We start from the raw sequence: 25,207 nt of genomic DNA on the forward strand, positions 1-25,207 counted from the left end.
TCAGGAACATTGTGTCTGCCCTGCCACAATTTTTCTAGAGAACCTCCAGAATATCTCGGAGCATGTCGTATATGGTGAGAGCTCACACCTCAGTGAAGTGGATGTTGACTCATTAACACACTGTATTTTTCCAAAGTTTTAGTCTGTCATTGAAATGAAATAGGTGTTAATAAAACCCTCCTCCCAAAAAAACCCAACCAAACCCATATGTTTCGGAAAGGGTACTAAACATAGTTTGCCCTTGGTTATAGCTGAACCTGCACTGGGTTCAGTCACAATCATTTGCTGACATACATTTTCAGGAATCGGCAATTTTGCTACTGTAGAAAAAGCCATAGAGCCTTCCAAGCAGACAAAATCTCAATTTCTAAGGTGAAAAACCAGCAGAAAAAAAAAGAAATACATGCTGTCCTACTACCCCCACCCCCAAATTCTCTCCTCCCAAACTCCTCCTTTTACACCTTTCTTATATATTACAGAGAAGCAAAAAGAGGTCACAAGCTATGACAATTGGGGAATCTGTCTGTACAATTTATGAATTCTGTTTATCTTGACCTAGCTGCAAACTCCATTTTGAAGCTGCAGCCTTTTGCCTTCTCTATGGTCTGTTAGCCTCCCTGTTGGGTTGAAATTCTAAAGGCTGGTGACAAAAGAACAACAAAAGGTAACGGACTTAAAATGTTTGCCCACTGAAATGTAATAGCTCTGACAGGCTCCCAACTGCAGAATAGACAACAGACTGGCTCCCAACTGCAGAATTAGTCTAGCAGGGGAGAGGTTGCCTTGGCCACAAAGTCACTTGGCAGAGGTTTTTGCTCAGATGGGAAAGTTGGCAAGAACATCTCCTGACAAAGAGGGTTAAGAATTATAGACAGGAGTTGACCTATCTGAGGTGTTTGGCCATTTTGTCTCTGGTTGTGGAGGAGAGAGAAACAACCCAGCATGTAGGGGTTGCATGAGGCAAGAGACCCCCAAGCACAGGGTGAGTTAGCGAGGGGTTTAGGATGTTACATTCTATATGCTCTGAGCTCTCCTGTGATTTATACAGTAAGTAAACAAGAAATAATGTGTCACACTTGTGAAACGTGTCTCTGTGTTAAATGCTTCACAATCAACACAGAGTTAAACTGTAACCCAGGAGCTGAACACCTTTGGGGTGGAGTTCTGAGAGAGGTGTGTGCAAGTATGGGAGAGTATGAAGGGCCACCATTGTGCCCACAGGTTAGGCCGCTGGAGCAGTTCTCAGAAGGGAATGCCAGACAGAAAGTCTGCAGCCCAACAGTGTACCTAGGGCCCCCAGGATGGTGGCAGTTTCTGAACTCTGTTCAGACCCTGGCAGCTTAAAGCATTCAGGGACCCAGAAGTTTGGATTCTCCCCATAGCAGTCTGGTGGGTGACCAGAAAGGAGGCACCTGACTAGATCTATATCACAAGCCCAGTTATTATTTTTTGAACGATCTCCATTTACAGAATGCAGCAAAGCAACACACACTCAGTGCTAGTAACAGGCGGATACTTTTATGCTACTCCAAACATTAAGGCATGACTGAGGCTCTGAAGCAATTACACCCTCTGGTGGCTACATTATGTTACTGAATGAGAAAGATGAATAACTTGGGAGGAAAGAATGTAAAGCCTGCAATGTGCAGAATGTGTTTTTTTTAAATACTGCACAGTAATTTGTATGCACTAAATGTTGTGTAAATGGTAGACAAGAAAAGAGATTAAAAAAATAGGTCCTGATTTTTATTTTTTTTTTTAAATGGGTGCCTAAAGTTAGGCTTCTAGGGAGAGGTTTTCAAAAACCATGTGCCCTTAGATCGTGAGGTGTTCATGTACTACAGGGATGGGGGGGGGGTCTATAAGAGTTTGTTAGACAGACAGACAGAGTAGTCCATTCAATGACTTTCAATGGGACTTCTGCTCCAAAAGCCCTTGGGTGTTTTTGAAAACCCAACCCCTAATAAAAACATCAAGGTCTACATTACCAGGAAACCAAACCTCGGCCAAGCAACCCAATCGATTCATAGTTTTCAAAACCAGAAGGGACCATTATGTACCTAGTCTGACCTCCTTAACACAGGCCATAAAATTTCACCCTGTAATTTCTGCAATTTCTCCCCGCACACCAGTCCTTAATAGGTAACTAAATATGAATGAGTATTTAGGAGCCTAAATTTAGGCACTTGTTTTTAAAAATCTTGGCATTAGCCCCTTCTATTCCAGTAGCAAAACTCAAGAACAGAATGTAAAATTGCTTCATCACTTTCCTTATGGGCCTGCTTCTGGTCTTGCTTCCGACAGTCTTACATCAGTGTAACTCCACTGAATTCCATGGAGGATTTACAGAAATGGGATCAGAATCAGGCCTTGTGTGTGCATTCTTATAGCTGGCAACATCTATTAAACATAGTAAAGTTTTAAGTAACTGCATATTAGGGGTGAAACTTGCCCCATTCTCATCTCCACACACACTGGAAACTACAGCATACAAGAACTTCCCTTAAGTAGTCTTTTGCCTTCTAAGAAGCATATTGTGGAATATAACTATTGTCCTGAGTAGGAGGTGATGTACCACCCTAAGGGGAGTCAGGGAGGGTGTATGCCTCAGGGAGGACTCTCTCCTTATGAAGCCTGGTATACGGGGACTGCACCATATGTACCCGCATCACTGAGAATACTATAGCCTGCCTGCTCTGCAAGCTGGTATAGGAAGGCCAGGTCACATCCTCCCCACTCCCTTTGGGGCTTCATGTGCTTCTGGGAAGCAGTTCATCCAGTCCCCTGACTACCCAGGCTGCATTTGTAACAGACCTTTGTGCTAGCTCTGCAAGATGTGTGTGGGCAGGCAGTGGGAAGGATCGGTTCTTGTGAACCCTCATCTCCGATCCCCACACATCCAAATACAGACAGCCATTACTGATGTGACATGATTTATTCAATTTACAACATTTGGGAGGGTTAGGAATAAATTTACCCTTGTTGCTACCTGGGATGCACACTACAACCCCCGGCAGCAGAGGGGCAGCTTAATCTCCTGGGGACGGTCAGCATTCGCCTTCCTTTGTGGTTTCCACAACTGGAAAGCAATTTTAATTTTTGGTTGAAGCACCAAAGAAACCCATATTCCAGAGGCTGCTCAGCAGATGTAGTGAATCTGCTACCCTGGCCATACCTATTCCCTCAGCTGGATTCTGTGTAGAACCAGCGGCTTCCAGGACTCTAGCAGACTTTGATGTGCTGGTGCCTTACTCTACTATGACCTCCATCCCAGCAGCTTTTCTGCCACTGTGGGTTATGCTGTCAGAAAATGAATGAAATGAAATGAATTTTCAGTTATTTTGTGTTTGAAGGATGTGCTGCCTATCCAGGACGAACTGAATTAGGGGAATATAAAGCAACCAGCTGGAAGAAGCCAGCCTGAATCTAATCAGAGACCCTGGGGAGAGGGCTGTGGGATCACCTCACCAGGGGAAAGGGTTTGGGCCTGAAGGGCCAACAGAAATGGTATAAAAACTTCATAAATCAGACGCTCCGGGAGGGGAATTGTATTTTATACCTCTGGACTGTGGGTTTTTTTTGGAGGAGCCCTGAAAGAACGAGAAATCGAGGCAGGGTGCCTCAGAGCCCCAAGGAGACACTCGGGAGGCAGCCAACCCCATTACACTCTCCCATTTGTCTGTCTATATCCACCTGTTGTCTCGTTTTATATTTAAGCTTTTCGGGGCAGGGACTGTCTCTTTGTTCTGTGTTTGTACAGCACCTAGCACAATGGAGTTCTAGTCCATCAGTCTGGCTCCTAGAAACTGCCATAATATAAATAACTAATAAAAAATAACTTATACCCATTAGCCTGAGAGAGGGGGGTTAGGGAAAGCAAATTGAAAGAGTGGTTAGAATATCCACAATTATTTTAAATTAGCAGATGTCCTAACCAAGGTAGGGGACTGTCTCATGACATTTACAAAGCATGGTGTGTGCTATTTCTTTCTTCTAATGTACTGCATGGGCTTCCAATCTAAATGTACTGTATGCATTTTATCTCAAAGTACTGATTACTGCCCATACACTTGAAAATAAACTGCGTAATGAAAAAATGTCTACAGGGCCACAGGATTTTAGAATACAAATATCTATAAAATAATCTACTGTTTCAGCAGTGATGCACACACATTATGGACACACACACGCCAGATTAAATGCTTTCTGTGTTTGTGGATCTGTACTTAAAAACTATTCTGCAGTTCAAATATAAATTTCAGTGTCATTGCATAAATGCGAAGCTGAATTACTCCATTCAGTTTATTTAGACACATACAACAATGCCACCTGCTGGACGGCAGCTTGTGGTACATACGCAACTATGCATTACATTTCAAAAAACAAGTGGAATCATTAGAAAAAAGTATTGTGGAAAGAAAGAAGGAAAACAAGAAAGAGCTCAAAATAACTGACTTCATGTTGTTATTAGAGGGAAATCTACCTGAATTTCCTATTGTATTTCTTCTCCCTGCACCCTGTATTTCTTCAAATGGTCTGCCTTATGGGACTTTCCTGGAGGGCAATGATGCCTGGAGAGAGTCTATTAATGAAGCTGTGAGTACTGGAAAACAGGCTCGGAGAAAATGGAATCATTCATCCATAGCTGCTTAAAATTTCAGATATTTTTCTCTGAAAAGTTAGCTTGGTTGTCCCAATTTTGGGGCTGTGGCCTCATTCTCTCAAGTAACTTAAAATGAAATATTATTGGTGGTGGGATATTTGCCTGCTTTGTTTTGGACTGATGTGCTGATGTTTCTCATCTTTATTCTCTTGTTTTTAATGCATCTGACTCTCACTTCATTTTATATGGTTAGTTTTGTCCTTGCTTCAGGACCAGATTAACTCTCCTATAGACCCAGGGCTATTAGATTTTGTGAGGCCCCTGTATACAAGTCTTTTTCCTAATTTAAAACAAGATGATCACAATTATGGCATCGAGGCTATTAACGCTATACTAAGCTTGCCTTTTAATTAACATAAACCCATTCTGTGGTTACATTTGCATCTTAAAACATGGAGAATTCAAAATAGCCTACTTCTTACCTTAGAAGAGTTGTTATATTAGTTTCTTTCTGGGAGGGAGTTTGCATGCAGGAGTGGGCTCCAGGCTGGGGCACAGTATTGGGGTGCAGGAGAAGGTGAGGGGTGCGGGAGTTTGGGTGCAGGAGGAGATTCTGAGGTGTAGGCTCTGGCTGGGAGGCACTTACCACAGGTGGCTCCAGGCTGGCAGTGCAGCAGGACTCAGGCAGGCTGCCTGCTTGCCATAGCCCCACACTGCCCCTGGAAGCAGCTGGCTGCTGGCATGTCTCTGTGTGCCCCTGGGGGTAGGGGGACAGGGTGTTTCTGTGAGCTGCCCACGCCTGCAAGCACTGTCTCCACAGCTTCCATTGGCCGGTTCCTGGCCAATGGGAGCTGCAGGGATGGTGCTGGGGGCGGGGGCAGCGCATGGAACTCCCCCTCCCCTTAGGGCTGCAGAGATGTGCCAGCAGCCGGCTGCTTTCAGGAGCTGCGTGTGGCCATGGCATGCAGGCAGCCTGCCTGAGCCCTGCTGTTCCGCTGGACTTTTAGCGGCCCGGAGAGCACGATCGACTGGCAAAGGCTCCAGGATTGACCAGTGAATTGCAATTGGTGGGTTGGAGACCACTGAATTGTATATAATTATGAATTTATTTTTGCGTGGCCCCCTTAGCCCGAGGCCCTGGGCTACAGCCCCTAAAGTCCCTGCATTAATCCTGCTCTGCCTTGCTTTGGTCGGAGTTAAAATGCCACTGCCACCAGTGGTCTGAGACTACGTAGTCACTTATTTCACACTGAAATAAACATTTTCATATCTAAATGTTATTATGGATAGTCTCTCTAAGGTCTGAAACCTAGATTTCAGCATTACTCTAGTCCTCCTCCACCAAAGGTGCATGCTGTTGTTTCTGAGTGCTCAGTGTGACTCTGCCCACCAATGTGTGTGTTCCTAGTTCTCCCCCCTCAACAGTGTCTACCGCTGAGCCATTAACTCATATCTACTTCAAGCCCAGGAGTGTGCTTTGCTGAATATACATGCTTGGGCTTGTTTTGATTAAGTTTGCTGTGGAAAATCCACATTCTACTTCTGTAGAGCAAGCGGATAATGAGAAAAATATCAGAAGAGCAAAGGAAGGTATCCAAAAAAGTAGGTGAGCTGGTGGCTAAAGGGTGTGTTAAATTGTACGTGCAACACTAGTTGTGGATTTTTTGGTATTTAATTGTAACTTTAGGGGTTAATCACGCCTTTCCCTATTAATTCAATACCTGTGTAAAGTGACACAGCAGATTGCCATAATGGGCCAACTGTTTTCTTTAATCACTAGGCCACTAAGGGAAGGAAAAGCATGAAAACAATGTGAATGGTGTTTTGCTGTAGCCTGGTGAATCTGGCATCCATCCATCTGCTCAATGGAAGCTTCAGCATGTAGATCTGATTTTTCTCATCTTCTGTCCCTAACAATCCAGAAATGTTCATCCCTTCAGATTTGCCATCCCTAAGAATAAGTTTTTTGATATATGGGCCAAGATGGTCTTTCATTACTGCAAGTCTCTTTCTAGCTGTTGTAAATAATGATTAAGATGGTAAGGAAATACAAGGAGCCCACAATTTTTCTGGTTGTCATCCGCACTTAACTCGGATTACATCAGCCTTGGCTCAGTTTCTACAATATGTTCTTTTTGTGTGATAGGGAGTATTGACTCTTTGGACTATATGGAAAGAAATCTATTTGGCCAACAGTCCCCTGCATCAAGCTGATGTTTGGAAGAAAATTTTACCACCTTACCCTCTAATATAGGGGAGTTTATCTAGGAATCAGAGAGGCTAAACAAGATGGTGAATTTGACTGGGAGGCTTGGTTAACCCTATATATTGGCTAACTATAGACTTGCTCACCTTCCTTAGGTGTGCCCTGGGGGCTCAGAAACCAGAAAGACAGTTAAGTAAGGATTCTTGCCCAGAGAGCTGGGGAACATAATTTGCGATTACATGTGACTATTTGTTTCATTCATTGTAATTGTTGCTGGGTAAGTACAGTGTATATTAATATTATTATTAGAACACTTGGATGTTCACAGAGTATGAATGGTGCTATGTACAAAACAAATCTACTTCTGTAGAAGCTAGAGAATGGAAAAGCAATGGTGGGTATTAAAATAGAGAATACTGAAGGATCTTCAGTTTATATTTTGTAAATAACAAAATATCTTTACAGTAAGTACGTGCCTCAACAGAAACATGGAACAGATTTAGCACTTTTGCACCATTTATTTATAAGTAGCAATATAAGTATAGTGATTTTCTTCATTCAAATGTTATTGACTTACCCATTATCCAAACCATTCTGCCCAAGTTTCTTTCCTATGTCACCCACCATCACCCCTGGCATAGGAAGCAGCGTTTTTGTATCTCGAATCTATGTGCAAATTAAATGAAACATTATTTTAGTCCTGAGAAAACTAAAGCTCTTGATGGAATCCTTTCAAACAGTGAAAAGTACTCCCAATCTATTTTGTTATTAGCATTTTAAAAAAAACCCCTCACTATTTTTCCAAATACAGATAAATAGAATCCAGTCTTGGATATAGTTTCTGCTTAACACACTCTTTCGTCCAGGATACTATAAATTCAATAATGAAAGTGACTTGGAAATCTTTCACTTTCTTTGATAACATGCCACTAATTACACTATCATGCTCCAAATGTGCATCTATATAGAAGAATCTTCTAATCACAATTAGCATGAAAACCTTCTTTTGGTCTATGTGGACAGGAACAGGAATCAACAAAACTGACTAACTTTATGTACTAATTGTGTCCTGCCTTTCCCAGAGATATATGACGTGTTTCATCTGGTCAGCAACCCAGTTCGTTTAAATACGTGTAGCTTTGCCACTGCTTCTGCAAGTTTTCTACTGAAAATGGCTCCAATCCTGCAAGCTGATCTCTGGGGCTGGAACCCTGCTTCCATGCAGATTGGCTTGTAGGATCAGAACAAATACTGATACCCGAAAGAGAGGGCTTGAAAAATTGGCTCACCCATTTCAAGGAGGAAACTTTCCCATGAGAACGTGATCAATTTCTGCAAAGTCCATGCTTTCATTTAAAAATAAAATTTGGTAGCCCTTAAGATTACATAGATAACTCTCCAAATGTGCCCAGCATGTGAACTAATGCAGAGCCCATAGGATTAGACCATTCATTTGTATTTAGTTTGTTTTTGCAAACAACCTTCTTTACACATTAGGGTTTTTATGTTTACTGATTTTTAAAAAAAATTTCTTCATGTTTAATGCCCAGAAGTTCCTTTACATTGACTTTTCTATGACTAAGCCCCAGGAGGTCTCCCTCTCCCTGCTACAAGTATCATCTCTTCCTGGTTTAGGCTTGCCCTTCTCTCTTCCCTCTGTTGTGGTCACACAAGGACCAAAGGGCACTACTAACTACAGCAGGCTTGCGCTACAAGATGACATCCATGACCAGCCAGTAGGGAAGGTCATCCCACAGTGGATGTTGCAAGACAATGTTTTCTAAAAATATCATGTTTCACAAATATGTCAAAGAACTGTTTTCAATCAGTGCTTACATTCCAAATGCAAGGGTAACCCACTGATCAGTGTGTGCTAGGCAACCCTTTCTGTGCCCAAATCACAGACAACGTGAGTCTGTTACAGCCCCTGATTCTTTAGCGCGAGTTATAGAAAACTCGCTCTCTGAGCTTTTAGGTCCCTGGTTCAATCCCACTGTCGTCCAAGATGACATAAGCAGCTGGAATTTCAGCAGTTTGTAGCATCCTGCATACACATTTCAGTTGACATTATATGCTCAGGTTCTACCTTGCCATAAACTAGCAGTGGCCTGGCACAGTCTAGTAGTATGTCACAGTTGGAAAGCCAGTGTTTGTCTTTCATTTCACTTGCAATACATGCTGCCACTTGAAACGTCACAACTCACTCCATAAATTCCATTTTTTGCTTCATACATGTAATGTTCAAAAAACAATTGAAAAAAAATCTATCCCCACTTCATTCATCCCAGAAATCTGATATTTCAAAAAAAATGATGCTAGAATTAATTACCATGTTTTTGGCCCCTTTGGGAGATCCACAGAAGTCAATGCAGGTGCAGTGTGCAAGTGATGAGGATCCTCATTAGAAAACAGGACCTGATCTAATGGTCACTGAAAACAATGGAAGTGTTTCTACTGTTTGGCTTTGGACATGCATGACATCCAACATATACCCTCACTTATTCTCATTGTATTTATTATTATATATCTGTCCAGTTTGTGTTAGGCGCTTTCCAAACACTTAGGGACATTTTTTGCTCTGAAGAGCTCCTGATCTAAAGTATTTCACACTTTGTAGGCTCTTTCAAACTGCATGTGTGATGCAATAATATGGAGATTCATTTCTACTTTCTAGTTATAGCAATTTGCTACTATTAATTCGACTGTATTCTTGCCTCAAAAGCACAGTGATCAAATAAATACTGAAGTTTGGTAGAAAATGTTAAAGACATTTTTACAGAAATTGCTTAATGGACATAATACAGTGACATGAAAAAAACATAAAGTAGTACTCTTTTCTCACCTGCACAACAAAGGAATGTAATCCGTGGCACTGCCCATCAGGAGTGTACAGCTGGGCGTAGACGACAGCATGAGTGGCATTTTTCCCCATGTTGCCAACCCAAAACTTGGCAGCTTCAAAATCAGGAGTGTTGATGATAAATTTCTACAAACAGTCAAAAAGGGGGAAGTCTTAAATCATACAAATCAATGTACATCCATCACTTCTTTTTGTTTGCTGCCACTGTAACATTTTGAAAATTGCCAGCATTTCATACTGTACTTCGATCCAACATGCTCACAACAATGAAAGTGAATTTGACAGGAATCTATTGGGCTGAGCTTTATTCTAGAACATGTGTCTAGGGAAAAGTCAGGGCAGAACAAGAGCGCGACTGTCAACCTGAGGCCTAAAATTCAGCCTCTCAACTTTCTTATAACATGAGGAGGGGAGGGAGTGCCATGGAGACACACAATGGTCTCTGGGTTTTTTTTTTTTTGTGAATGCAAAACGCTCCTGACATTTGGGCATAATCAGGCATCTTGATATCAGGCCCTATTCTGCAATGTGCTCCTCACCCCATAGACCTCATTTGCTTCAATGGGACTTTATATGTGAGGACAAGTCTTCCGTCACTGAGCTGATTGCAGGAGAGGGACATGAGGTGTTATATTGCCTAACTGACTTAAACAGAGAAAAATATATCTGCAATCATTTGCTTTCACCAATATGGAGGCCCAGTGAAGGGCAAGCTGGAATTTTTGCCTAGTTAATGGCATATACTGTGCTTATGTTTTCAATCCCTAATTCCCATTGCTTAATATTTTAGAGCCACTTTATGACATACAAGATATGTCTACAGTGAAATCACTGAGTGTGATTGCAGCTTGTATAGACATATGCACAGAAATAAGATGGATTTTATCTGAGACTGTACAACTTGCTGGACAGCTTCTGAGCAGCCTCCCTGGAGGGCTGCCACGGAGCCAGCTGCTTCGGGAGCTGGAAGCAGAAATTAAAAAAAAAAAAAAAAAGTTTTGGTTCTTCCAACACAGAATTTTTCTGAAAATGTCCCTCCCAGGGAAAATTTCACGTATCTGACATTTTGTTCCAATTCAGAATTAATCTTTTTTAAAAGCAAAATTTTTTTGTGGGATGGAAATTCCAGTTTCCACGCATCTTTATTACTACTAAAAAGTGCTAGATATGAGCAAAGTATTAATTATTGTTAATCATAGAATCATTTTGGCCTGATATCTTTATAACAGATGTGATACTCTGTATCTTGGGGGAACTCCCGGACCCCCATGTTCATCCTTATAACATGATTGTGTGGTATCCAATGCAAAGTTTGTCATGTCGGGTCTTTTCGGAAGGCTCATGATGCACTGAGCATTGTTATTATAGTAATGTTCTAGGTTATAATTTCATGTATATAGTTATGAGGCTGAAAATGTGTCCTCATGGCTTAAAATAAGGCCAGGCAAAACTCTCCAGGAACAGAGGGGCAGTTCACACCTCATCAGGGCACGTATGGGACAAACTCAGCCCAGCCTCACAGGAACAAAGGACACTGGCCCATGCAGCAACAAAGGATTGGTTGGGCTCTTGACTGAGTCACCCCTCTTCCCTTGGTAAGTTTGGGACTACGATGAGGTAATGCTCACCTGACCCTGAAGTGGGTGGGGGGGCAAAGTCAAGAGGAAAGAAAGAACATGATAAAAGGAAGAGACGTTTGCCACCTACATCTACAGACACCACCACCAAGTGACTGAAGTGCTGATCAAAGGGGAGAGCCTGGCTGAAGGGCAACCAGCCAGCCTGTGGTGAGAAGCATCTAGGTTTGTAAGGGCACTGAAAGTGTTAAGACCAGCTTAGAATGCGTTTTGCTTTTATTTCATTTGACCAAATCAGACTTGTTGTGCTTTGACTTATAATCACTTAAAATCTATCTTTTGCAGTTAATAAATTTGTTTATTCTACCTTAAGCAGTGCATTTGGTTTGAAATGTGTCAGAGACTCCCCTTGGGATAACAAGCCTGGTACATATCAATTTCTTTTCATACAAGCTTGCAGCGTCCAGTGGGCATAACTGGACATTGCAAGACAGAGGTTCCTAGTGTTGTGTCTGGGACTGGAGATATTGCCATTCGGTTGCACAATCCAAGCAGTGGCTGGTCAAAAGTGCTCACTCATATGCTGGGAGCAGCTTACATGCTAGAGGCTGTGCGTGAACAGCCCAGGAGTGGGGGTTCTCACAGTGGAGCAGGATAAGGCTGGCTCCCAGAGTCGAGGATTGGAGTGACCTAGCAGATCACTGGTTCAGATAATGCCAGAGGAACGTCACAACAGAATGTAAACAATAAAGTACCAAATGTCACTTCTGTAGGTTACAGACTGACCTGTGTGCTGGGGTCGTATCTGGCAGTTGTCCGTATGCCCTTGGTATTGCTGCCATGGCTGACTTCAGTCAGAGCAAAACATCCAAAAATCTAAACCGTGAATCAGGAGGTGCAAATCAACTCAATGTTAACACGGTAACTCAAACATTTTAAAAGTCAAGAGTGTTACTCAATATGGTATTGCTGTAAAAATGAGAGTTAATAAAAATCCAGCTGCTTAGTAGGAGGTTGCATTGGGCCAAATTCATCCCTTTTGTAAGCCAGCACAATTCCTGCAATAGGGTGGCAGTGCTTTTCCACTGAGCCATCTTTCTGGCAGGTGTTGTAATCCTGCAGGGAGCTGCTAACTCATACTGGCAGGTGTAGATTATTAATTACACCCATCATATAATAAAAGTGGGACTGCCTCTTTGAGTAGAAGGAACTGTTGCCTACAAGACAGGAATGGTGGGTCAGTCTCTCTGTAGGGAAGTCATAGGAACAGCCAGTGCTTAATTTATGCCAGGGCTGAGCGTCGGCATCTTTAGGCTTGGCAGTTCATAGCCCTGGCACTTCTGAGCTTCCTGCGTCAGTTATGAATATGAAAAATTGCTTGACCCTCAGCACCTTATTGATTGAGCCCTGGTATCTCTTTCATTACAAATTAAGCACTGGGGACAGCTAGTTTGGAAAAAGATTAGGCTGTCTATGTTTTATTGAAAAATTGTCAATAATGCAAACACTTGGAAGGGGTAAACTCAGACTAAATCCAGAGTGGGTAAATTCTTTTCTTAGCAAGGTGCGAAGTCCACCGGCTCGCAATTCTACTGCATTCAATGAATTGCATTCCCTTACACTAGGGCTATATTTGGCCTGTTATCTTTATTCTTGCGCATCCTAAAAAGGCAGGGTAGTACAATTGGATTGGGGTGTGATTGGAAAGCAAGCCCGCACCGCACTCAGTCCACAGCAGCGGCTTGGCTACTGTCCCATGAAGCTGGGCCCAGCTTCCTGCTCCAAGCATTGGGACCTGGTGTGTGGAGTCAAAGAACCACTCAGGTTTGACCCAGCTGCCCCTCCAGCATGATGGAGGGGTCCCTGGGCCAAATTTCACTGCAACCCTGTGTGCCAGGTCACAACACCACTCAGTTTGAGAGCCCTTTCGAAAAGGTGGAAAGATTAAACTGAAACCTAAGGCAAAACTACTGCAACAGATACAAAGCGCTAAGCTCTATTTGATGCTAAGGGTCTTTAATTGTGTCACTAATTGGATTCATATTGGTTTAACAGTGAGCCCATCTACATAATCAACTACTTGCTACATAACATGAGCTGATCAATAAATAAGCATTTTTTTAAAAAAAAGGAATGAAAGAAAAAGATCACATAGTATTTCAAGTTAGTGGCAGTAAAATTTTGCCAGTATCGATTTCATTATGCTAGTCATCCTAAGGGAAAAAAATGAAATAAAATAAAATGCCTCTGATAAACAGGGAGTGCTCTTTCACAATAATTAATACTGTATCTAGATCTGTCACTAGTGTGATGTTTCTGGACTATGGAATGGAATGGATAATTCAACCTAGGGCTCTGACTGGGTGGCAGAGCCTGCCAATGTAGAGAAAGGTGAATAGAATAGAAGGCCTCCTCTCTCTAACAGTGTAATCTTAAATCTCCTTAAGGACAATGCCAGAGCAAGTAGCGTTAATGGCTCCAGCCCCTCCTTGAGGAGCACCCAAGCCAGTACGACACAGCATAAACAGGATGGGTCAGGCAGATTAACAGAGCCAGACACTAAGGTGGATCTGGGCTGGCTAGGACTCAGAATGTGAGTTGGTTCACTTCTGTTCCTGAAACTTAAGAGAAAGCTTAACTTGTAGTGAAGTGAAGAATAGATGAGAGTAAATATACATGTTGGCTGTCTTAAAATAACCTTTTTCTCTAATGCTTTGTTCTAATGGCTAAATAAAAATACTTTGCTTTAAGAAGTCTGTTGGTCAATATCACGAGTCACAGGTTCTGGCAGGGTGGAAATGCAGGTGCCTGAGATCCAGTCAGACCTGCAGGGTAATAAGTGGTTTGTATCCGGGCCCCAGTTTAATGATATGTCTAGACTCCAATCACAGGGTATGACTGCAGCTCAAGCAAATATTTCTGACCTACTTTTAACATCACTAGCTCAAGGCTAGCACCATGAGTAAATTACCTAGAGTTCTGGGCAGGCTTGTGTCACACTACCGTGGTTTCACTGCTCTGGCACTCAAGCTAGGTCTACTCGAGCTGCAGTCACACCCTGTTATTGCAGACTGGACAGACCCTAAGAGTGGAAGAACTGCAAAATTCCACCCCGAGTCAGGTAATGGTGAAGGGCTGAACACCTGCATTCAGAGATCAAAAAGGGCCAAGAGGTGCTGCTAGCCCCTTAACCATGACAATACCCAACCCTGAAGAGTTACCCCAAAATTACCTCCATGTTGCTGGTTTGTTTCATGAATTCCTGATGCCTTTCAGAGCCAGTATTCGCAATTGCACCACCAAACACCTGAAAACAGAAAATGAGAGAGATGACTGTGAAATCTCTGTCAAAATGCTGGAAAGAGTGCTTGAATAAACACAACAATCACTAAGCATGACATTCACCCTTAGTAGGGGGCCAACAGACGCATCCAACACTTACGTCTCACTTAAACGCTATTTTCGGGGCTTAAAGTGGTGATCTGGCTTTGTGCTAGCTCCTCTGCACTGGACTGAATGTCATACGAAGTCAGAACACACTTTGCATTATACAGAAGAGAGGCCAAGGATGGAATGGGTCATGGAGACGTTGCTCCTCATGACAAGCCCAGCTTTAGGCAGCTGTAACGCAACACTCAGTGGGTTCACTGTCCACTGGCGTCTGTAGTTACAGGTGCAAAAGCCCAGTTTAGGGATGCAAAACCTTTGAAAACATACTAGCTCACTGCACGTAGTTTGGTTTTAAATGACTTGGGGTCTGACTCTGAAGTTGGCCAGCAAATCTATCCCAGATCAGCAGTAATTGAAAGCTTTTACAATCTCATGCTGTTCTAATTACAAAACAGTTGGTGGTCGTAATTCAGTTCCTGCTGGACAGCTATCTACGTCACAAAATCACAACCACAGCTGGTACTAAGTAGCAGAGCTGGCCATATAGCCGAAGAAATCATCAGTCAAATAGATCATTTAATGGACATAGAAATAGTCACTAAATAATACATTCAGCCAATGTGATTCAAACATCTCTATTGACTATCCTTACTGGAAGATTCAACTGAAGGACAAAGGATTGAGGGACAGATCCAAGGCCCATTGAAATCAATGGGAATCTTTCCACTAGCTGCAGTGATTTTGGGAGCATGCCCTGAATGAACAAAGCCAATTTCCCCTCTGACACAAAAAAGGGCTGGCCCCTCCACGATGGAGGTGAGGCTCATGTGGGGAAGTTTTCAGTATCAACACCTCTGATGCACCTGTTCTATTATCCAAGAGTGAAGTCCTGGCATTACTAAACTCAATGCAAAGGTGCGTCCCATCGATTTCAGTGGAATCAGAATTTTGCACCAAGCCTGTCCAATTCCTCACTTTTAAACAGTTTAACTCACTTTTCTTATTTAAAAAGAGATAAATAGTTGTATCGTGATATTGTTTTTAGAAAATGTTCCTCAAAGAGGGGGGAAAAAAAAATCTATGAAAATGCAGTGCAACACAGTAACAAGACTTTTCTCTGAACTGAACTTACCTGAGCATTTAACAAATATTTGGTACCTAGAGACCAATCATACATCCCTAGGCAGTTTATAAGAACCATAATTTTCAATGGCTTCTCCATGATATCTTCCAGTTTAAGAAACTCATATTCAAAGAGCCTTTTACAGCGTAGGAATGTCAGCTCACGATAATTCTCAAGGGTCACATCTTCTCCGGGGTAGCGAGCAAAGACAGGATCATTTTCAAAAGCAGAGAAGATTCTATTCTTGAGGGGAGAAGTTGGCAATAGATATTTAATACCAGAAAGTTGGACGAAGTTCAGTATTAAAGAATCAAGTTAATTTTCCTCCCTGGCTGAATTAGGCTTTCTAGCACAGCAGCTGTTTGTTCAGCCAAAATAAAGAAATAAATATCTAAATAAAATTTAAAAACACAAAAGGCTGAATTAAAACAACTGATATATGCAAGAGAAAAATATATTAAAATGTGGTTTTACAGATAACGTGAGTGCCAGATGCATCTTTCAAAGTGAGGCAGCCACACACTTAGCACTGCATGAGTCAGAAATTCCTGTAAATTGCCATTTATTAAAATTAAATCTCCACAGTACTGGATGAGTCAACATATCCCAGGAACAGTGTTAGGCCATAGTTGCCTCACATGGTTGCATTTTAGCTGCATTATTATTTGATTATTGGCAGGAGTCTAATATTGTTTTAGTGCTAGTCCTCCTTTGAGCATCAGTGTAGAGCACTGAGGATCATATTCAGGCTCTTCGCCAACTAGCAGTGGCTGTATAATGCTATTTCAGCCATTATGTGGCCACCTACGACTGCTCTCTTCCCAGAAGGGAGCAGTTGCACAGTCCATCTAGTCCAACTGCCAACTATTGCCTCCAGGGCTGAGTTCTAGGAAGAGACTGCGCACCTTCTAATGGGCTAACTTGGAGCAGTTCCTTCCCTGGCTGACTGACTGACTGATAATCTGCCCAGGACAATTTTTAAAGGGAGCTTGTATCTGTGAAGATGTCTGTGTCTTCTTAGGCAAACAGCTTCATTCATATAATCTAAGGAGAAACACACAGTGCTTTTGGCAGAAGATGTGCCTTTCCCTGCTCTTCAGAGAGACGGTGACTGGGAGGAAAAAGAGGGAACTCTCTCTCCTCCCATGAAGACTATTGTATTAATTTTGATGAAATAAATGGGCCCAAAGAGTGAAAGGTGTTAACATGACCCTGAAACTGTCGAACATTGAACTGTTTAAACAAGGTTTGGGGTTCGGTATACAGAGATCTTTTATGTTGTCAAAGATCTCTGTATACCACACCCCAAACCTTGTTTAAACAACATAAAAGAGTGGACTGGAATGGACTTCGTGGAGACTCAAACACTGACACACAATCGTCAGGAGACAATTGGTTGATTGCTCATCAATGATGGTGCCCCAGTGACCAATGCACTTATGGGAGTGATGATGATGATGATGATGATGATGATACAGAGATCTCAACCTGCTTAGTCCCATGACAAACACACCATGTTTGTCGCCTTTTATCATAACCCAGCTCATAACAATATGCGGTCTTGGCTGGCTAAGTCAGACTCTTATTAGACAGAAGGAGAAAGGAGAGGAATAGGAAAGAGAAGAAATGAAGTAGGGAAGGAAAAGGACTGAGCAAGAGACAGAGACAGTGGGTGAGTCTGTCTGTCAAAGTGTCTCATCCCCCATGGGTGTTTGGAATTCAGCCAGAGCTAGTGGAGGTGATGATGTCATGCCAGTCCCTTTCTTGGCCTGGTCAGGACTTCTCTCAGTAAATGACAAAGACCCAATGGTATTACGGGACATCCAAGGAGATGGTGGGGGTGGCAGCCATGATGGTAAAGCTTGTTGCAGCAGCTGCTGGCAGACAGCTGCTTCTTCTCCTTAATTTTCCCACCCCTAGTGGTTTTTTTTTTCTTTTAAGACCCCAAAAGGGAGTGATGGGCTGAATAGCCCATCCCCTCAATATTTTGTTTACTAATTAGGCCAAATTTTTGACACCCCAGTTTTGGTCAAGGTAGATAAAAATCAATACTTTAAAATAAAATAAAAAAAACTCATTTTTTTTCATTTAAATTAAATACAGGTTATTTTAAAAAAAGTAAACCTAGTTAAAATTAGATTTGAAACTGACAATCTATGTTAAGGCCTAAACTTAATATCTATTAAAATAATTTAAATTAAATACAAAAAATAATATAAATTACTACATATTTTTGCCTAGTTTTAATGAAGGTCAAACCACTGAACTGGTAGAAGTGACTTACTAAGCACCTGGAACTAGATTTTGTTGAAGTGCTAAACCAGCTTTTGACAACAGTAGTCTTTTCTGCCGGTGCAGAGAGAATATTTTCTTCATTACAGTTTATTCAACGTGTTCAGTTCAATTACTAGATCATTCAAATTTAAGAAACCAAATGGAAGTTGAAAAAGCAGAAAACACTTGTTTTCCTCTTCCAATCTATGAATAAAAACTAGGTGTGAGAGGATGAAATCTACTAGTTCTAAAATATCGAAAGACATGGTGACCGGAAACAATCAGTTCAATTTACTAACTACAGATAATGCTTCCTCTGTTTCATAAATCAGCTAGTTTTAAATACAAACCATGTTTTGATTATTTTTTTATTAAATAAAATTAGTTTTAATATGCTGAATACATAAAAAAAAGTTAAAGTACAGTTGTGCATTTTTAATTAAATATTCCATCCAAATAGTTTCTCAAATCACAGGTTAAAAAAAAAATCTTCTAGTAAATAAGAAATGCATCATTCACCTTTTTCTAATAAAATACGTAAACACTAACAATCTGAATAAAGGTTAACTTAAGCTTCATAATCGCTTAAATGTACATAGATATTGTGTATCCTCCTGATTAGTGAAAAGAAGCACCAAATTTAGTGTAAAGACTATATTTAGTTGCAAATCAGCATGTTTTAATGGTTACCAGCCAATGAGAATAAACCTCTCTTTAGGAAAATAACTAAAGTACAAATGCAAAACATGACTAAAATCGATGATTTAAATCAAGATTTTCTGCATGCTGATTTAAAATCATGATTAAAAGCAGTCATTTAAGTCACTGATTTAAAATCAGTCCACCCTGATTTTGGTCCATCGATTTCTTGTTTTATTTTTTGGTTTACCAGGCATGATCTTAATACAGTTCTTTAATTATGGTCATAGGCTTTTTGTTTAGACTAATTTTGTTTTGTTTTTGTTTCCCCTTTGCAGTTTCTCTCATTTATTGGAACATTTGATAAACTTTTAATTAGTTTTTATTAGTTGAGCTTACAATTAGGGTCAATTTGTAGTCCCAGTTATTACAACAGTGTTATCTGCCTGTGCAGCTCTGCAACTCCCTGGTACAAAAGAGTATTTTTGTCCTTTAGCTTTTTAGTAGGTCAGCCAGACGCAGAGCAAGGTATTTACGATCCCTCTGATCTTTTAAGGTTTGTGTATCTAAAGCCCAGAGATATTTTTGTGATGCTAGCAGACCAGGTGCCAGCTCAAGCCAAAGTCCCCACATCTCAAGTGAATACTGGCAAATATATAGCTGGTATCAGTCTGGCTTGCCTGTTTGTAAGTATTGTTAAAATTGGTTCTAAGAAAGTGTTTAGACTTCATTGAATGCTTGTGACTTGATTTGTTGCATGTATTAATCTCACTTATAACATCTGTTCCCATATTGTATGGTAATATTTGAGTGGTTGTATTGTGAGCCTTTGTGACTCACCAAACAGGAGAGAGACATTAACTAGGGTGAAGTGCTGATCTTCAATAGAAGACGTTAAGTCCTGTCCAACAGGAAAGGTCTATCAGCACCAGAAGCACTATTGTGGGACATTAAAGAGGACAAAAGACATTTGTTCTGCCCTCCTCCATGTGAAGATGAGTCATGCAAGTGGATTCCTCCCATCAGGGCAGCTTGCAGCTCAGGACATACAGCAAGAGGGGATAAAAACTCCTAACTATCCCTGCTTGGATTCTGGGGGTTGGGAGGAGGAAAGGGTTTTCTAACATAAGCAAGAAACCCCCAGATGTTTAGTCTGGGTTAGCCCTAAAGGACATATACAACTTTTTTATTATAGCAGCTCTATTATCTTTTGAAACTTAAAATTGTAACTCATTTGTGTATATATGTTTACCTGTTTTAACCTTATAAATAACTCTCTTGTTTCCTTTTCCTATTTAATAAATATTTATTAGCGTTTACTAGAGAATTGGCTACAAGCACGGTCTTTGGTGTGAGATCTAAAGCGCAACTGACTTGGGGTAAGTGACATGGGGGTAACCTTAATATTGCTGTGATTCTTGGTGAAGGGATAATCTATCTCAAAAATATGATCACCTGGGGGCTGCGATCGCTCAGAGTACCCAAAGGGACCGACTCTATGTTAATGCTTTTTATAGTGCCTGAAGAGTGTCCACATGATAACAGGTGGTGCAATCTAAGGGCAGGTCTACACTTAAAATGCTGCATCAGGACAGCTGCACCTGTGCTGCTGTCGCGCTAAAGTAAAGATGCTCCTATGCCGACGGGAAAACGTCTCCTGTTGGCGCAGTTAATCCACCTCCCCGAGACACGGTAGCCATGTGGATAGAAGAAGCTCTTCCGTCGATGTAGTGCTGTCTACACGGCAGGTCAGGTCAGGATAACTATGTCAGTCAGGGGTGTATATAGGGTAGACCTGGCCAAAGTATAGAACTCACCATTTGGGATTTGTGCCCGGTCTCCTAACAGCCTGCCCTGCGGCTGGTACTCCTGCTCTTGAGTCAGCACAGGCAGCACTACAACTGGATAGGCTCTTACGCAAATATAGTAGGCCACTGCTTTGTTAATTGGAAATGGAGACTTTAATTTGGTGTCTGCTGTAATTTAGTATTGCTTCCCTATATTCATCATTAGTAGTTAAATAACAAAAAGTGATATCTGATCAGTGCATTGAAAGAAGTATTATTTAGAAGTCAGTTCTACTCTAAAAAGTGACTACATAAAAATGGTAAACCACTTGAGTGCTGATAGTCCTCCAATGCCTCTCTCCTCAACACTGACCCCTCATTTATTACTTCAACTTATGCCCTCCCCTTCAAAAAATACCCTCACTTTCCCCAGACAACATAGCAATCCTTGGAAAAAAAACATGAACAAAACTTACCTTGAATTGGATGAGATCTTCTTCATCTATAAACACTGCCATCTCCTTCCAGCTGAAGGAAGCCCTCTTACGGTACTCACAAAGTGGCCCCTCAGGGAAATCTGGTAGCAACATGTCCCAAGAACTTTGGTGGCAAGTGGCTTCTTTCAGATCACTAGTCGATGCCATCTTGAATTTAAACACTTCTGCATCCAACAAGAACATATCTCCAATGAACTAAAACACTGAAAATGTCTATTTTTTCCCCACAAGTACTTTTATCAGTGGATAAAAAAGGGAATTAAAGAGTGTGTCAGTATGTACCTCATCCTTTGAGGCCCTAGGGCCCTACTACACCCTGCCACAAAAGAAGAGCAGCAAAGGTGGGTCTCAGGTCTTCTTAGAGAGGCCTCATTCGAAGCAGCCAATCAGACCCCAGTAGGCTCTGTTAAAAGGAGCTGCAGGGGCTTAGCAGCTCAATTCCTGGCTAGGGCCAGAGGGACATGGAAGGGTACTCTGCTCTAGCCAAAGGGAGCTGGACAGGCTGCATTAGCTAAATCTGTGAGCAAGAGGAGCTGAGAGCTGTAGCCCTGAAGTAATAGGCAGAGGTAAAAAGGCTTGGTTCAGGAGCAACCAAGTAAAGGAAGCAGCACATTGCTTCTATTTATAGGGTCTCTGGGTTGGGGCCTGGCATAGTGGGTGGGCCCAAGTACCCCCATCAGCTAAAGGGGAAATGGCCCAAGCCCTGAGAAGGGGATAAGGCTTATTTAGAAGCCCAAACAAAGGGCTGGAAGTTAAGGGCTCAGGGACAGGGCTGAAAGACTCTGTTTGGTGGACTCTTGGTTACTGCACCCCTCTTCCCCCCCCCTCAAAATCCCCCAAAAACAGAAACCCCAAACCTTGAGATGACCTGTCTGGAGAGTTGATGCAGAGATAACTGGTGAAGACAAAGAGGCTCCAGGGAGACAACCCTGGGGGCGGTGCTCTCTAACAGGGCAGGGAAGGACTTACAGTTAGCCCAGAAGGATCTGAGAACGGAGCCCAGAAAGGGAGCTGAAGACACAACAAGGGTTCAGCAATAGTTCTTGTTGGGCCTTTGTTACCCCAGAAGGGGTTCATTCATGCCTACTGACTGTGTTTGACTTGACTGGAGGGTTGAGCCACTGAAGATCTACCTAGTGAGGTTGGCTGCCCACAGGGGTGCCTGGAGAAAAAGAAGATGGCGGCCCCACACCCAGCTCACAGAAGTAACTTCTGAGAGGTGAGTGCATCCCATCACAAAATTCTTCATTAAATCCATACATAATCATTCAGAAGGGACAGGGACTACACACTCAACTGTTAAGACTGGCCTTCTCTTTTTCTAACTTAACTGATTTAGTACAAGTTAAATAACTGTTTTTGATCAGATACAAATGGCTTATACACTCATTAAAATGTGAACTGAGCAATGTGAAAAAATATAATTTATGCATATTAATAAAACTAGATAAAAGGAAGATTTAGATAAAAGGAGCAGCAGAAGAAAGTGCTGTGATTTAAACATCAGTAAAAAGATTAGCTCGCTCCCAAATGAAACACTGTAATAAAATATCAAAGCATCTCCACACATGCAAAAAAAACCCAACAAAGCGTAAAATGCAGGAGATGAAAGCATTTCTTTTCTTCCCTGACTTGCCAGTTAATGTTCAAACGAACTATTCCAAAGGGCATTTGTCAGTCAGCACTTTATAACCAAACATTTTATTCTCACCGTATCACCAAAGTGACCAATGAGTGCCAGGAAGCCAAGGATCACACTGAAGCCAAACTAGACAGAAGTGATGTTGGCAGGGAGACAGAACTTTGGGGAACTGGCAGGAGCTCTGACCTCCTCTTCCATTGAGGTCATCTGCCCTTGTGTTATCCCGTACACCTATGCAAAATGCATGTAAAAATGACTGTAAAATACTACCAAATCAGCATGGTATCACTCTGTACCTGCAGTACACAGGTATAAATGAGAAGGGCAGAATCACTACCCGGCCCTTTGCATCCACAGGCTATTTAGGGTATGTCTTCACTGCAGAGTTAACTCATGCTCTTACTTGGGTGTTGCTTCTATGGCCCTTCCCATCCACACACATAAGCCCTCATGCAATCCAGACTAGCTGAGTAAAACTTTCACTCCGGGTAGTAACCCACCCACTTTGCAGTGAGACCTCAAGCTAAACCACTTGAGTGCTGATAGTCCTCCAATGCCTTCCCCCCACAATGCAATGGGAAAGTCATAGAGCGTCTCCTCTTACTGCATCACAAAGAACCATGGGAGATGCCCCTAGATATCCTACCAACACATGCTGGGGGGGGCACAGTACCAGTGAGGACACAGTAACTTGGATAGGGCTTTGCAGTGTGGATGTTCACATTGAAGACAGGCTAACCTGGGTGCTGATCACCCAAGCTAACTCTGCAGTGAAGACATATCTTCAGAAACAAACAAACAAAAAAAAAACAAAAAACAAAACAAAAAAAAACCAAACCATCTGCAACCATTGTATCAAGACACAGTTGCATTGAGAATAGACTAGATTAAGCCCCCCGTGAAAGGGATACCCTCGTGACAGCAGGGACGGCCACTGCATTCTAAACTTGTATTTTCAGCCACTTAAAACTTCCCCAAAATACTGACTTTTTAGGCTGCAATGACTTAGAAGCCTAACTCCTTTTTGTAATTTCTGAAGACCTCTCCCCACCCAAGGACTAAAATTGATGTGTTCTAACATTGCCCTGGATCCAGCAAACTGTGGGTAGAAGTCTCAATAAATACCTACAAATACAAATTGTTCATCTCACAGGATCCAGACAGCTATGTTAAAATGTTACCTTCTCATCTAAATCATTGCTTTCACTATTTCCATGAAAAACCCTTCTTTTCTACCTGCTTGTAATTTTTCTCAAATATTTTCCTTTAGGCTGAAATACAGAATCATAGATTATTAGGGTTGGGAGGGACCTTAGGAGGTTCATCTAGTCCAACCCCCTGCTCAAAGCAGGACCAATTTTTGCCCCAGATCCCTAAATGGCCCCCTCAAGGATTGAACTCAGAACCCTGGATTTAGCAGGCCAATGCTCAAACCACTGAGCTATCCCTTCCTCCCGACATCACATGCATTAAACAAGTGACTTGGAAGGGGGGAAGCCAGGAAAGCTCCCCTATTCTCCTCTCTAAATTATCTAGTTCCTGGTTCTTGTTACACACTGAAAAACTTCCTAGACAAAGAATGTACCTCTTCCCCTGCACGCTTCTTTTGTTGTTGTTTATATTACCATTTTCTAGGTAGATTACAATGTACTAATGTGTTCAGACTGGCAGTGTAACCTTTGGCTGAGCACAGAGGTTTTGTTACCATGTCTTTCATTTGATAGACTAATATATGCATTCATGTTACTTTAATTGATGCACCTAGATGTGGAGGCAACAGGTGGCGTTGTAAATCCTTAAATAAACAAATAGCTCTCTCCATGGTTTTCAGGTCTTTACTGACTTCTGCTCCCCAGCTAGGAATTTCACAAATAAATCACTCCAAAGGTGTTCATATTATTATCATTTTGTAAGCAAACATGGAATTCACCCTCCCTCTGACCTTACGCTATGCTCATAGTCCACATATAAATTACTCATCGGAGACACTTAATGACAAAATACAGGGTCTAGAATTCAAACTCAGCTTTTGTTTAAAAGTGCACTGTCTAGTCAATGAGAGTTTGTTTTAAAAGGAATAACATTTATACTGCGGCATTTGGAACCCCTCCCAAATATTGCAGAATCCTGCTGATAGAGGTCTCCATCCTGCAGCTGGATCTGTACAGGCAGAAATCTGTGCCTGTGCGGAGTACCACTGAATTTAACAGGACTCCATGGGGGTGTGAAGATTTAGTTGCAGGATCAGGGCCATATAGCTCAATTATGCCCTACAGAGATACCATGGGGTGCACTGGAGAATCTCTGGAAGCATGCACAGAGTGCCTCCGCTGTTACACCATTCCACAGGGTGCAGGACACTCTCTCCCTGCAACCCGCCAGCTGCATCTTATTCTCCACCCCTTTTGAAATAGCTTGTGCCACTAGACCTACACAGTCCTGCTGCTGCAATTGTACTCAGTAGGGGGAACATGGGAGCAAAGGAAGGAAGTGTCATGGTCCAGATTCACTCAAATATTTAGGTACCACTGCGATCCACAAAATTAATCCTGCTTATCTTCCACCTAAACTGTAAGTGCCTAAACAAGTGCCTAAGGGACCTATAGTGT

At 41.9% G+C, this 25,207-nt stretch overlaps 1 protein-coding gene across 6 annotated transcripts in view; it reads right to left on the reverse strand.

Annotated features, from left to right (window-relative positions):
* ACOX3 (acyl-CoA oxidase 3, pristanoyl) overlaps positions 1-25,207 on the reverse strand; it is a 65,079-nt gene that overhangs the window by 36,573 nt on the left and 3,299 nt on the right. For 2 of the 6 annotated variants that reach the window (XM_073342626.2, XM_073342627.2), the window contains exons 2-8: positions 22,668-22,829; positions 20,936-21,120; positions 15,769-16,002; positions 14,479-14,553; positions 12,033-12,122; positions 9,652-9,795; positions 7,387-7,475 (exon numbers count right to left, since the gene is read on the reverse strand). In XM_073342626.2, coding sequence (XP_073198727.1) covers positions 7,387-7,475; positions 9,652-9,795; positions 12,033-12,122; positions 14,479-14,553; positions 15,769-16,002; positions 20,936-21,103 — 800 coding nt within the window. In that variant the 5' untranslated portion in view covers positions 21,104-21,120; positions 22,668-22,829. Of the gene's footprint in view, positions 1-7,386; positions 7,476-9,651; positions 9,796-12,032; positions 12,123-14,478; positions 14,554-15,768; positions 16,003-20,935; positions 21,756-22,667; positions 22,830-25,207 lie in introns of those variants that run through there. The other 4 variants (XR_012158736.2, XM_073342625.2, XM_073342623.2 and 1 more) reach the window with 3 other exon arrangements.

Source organism: Lepidochelys kempii, chromosome 4 (genome assembly GCF_965140285.1).
Source record: "Lepidochelys kempii isolate rLepKem1 chromosome 4, rLepKem1.hap1, whole genome shotgun sequence".
Taxonomy (NCBI): Eukaryota; Metazoa; Chordata; order Testudines; family Cheloniidae; genus Lepidochelys; species Lepidochelys kempii.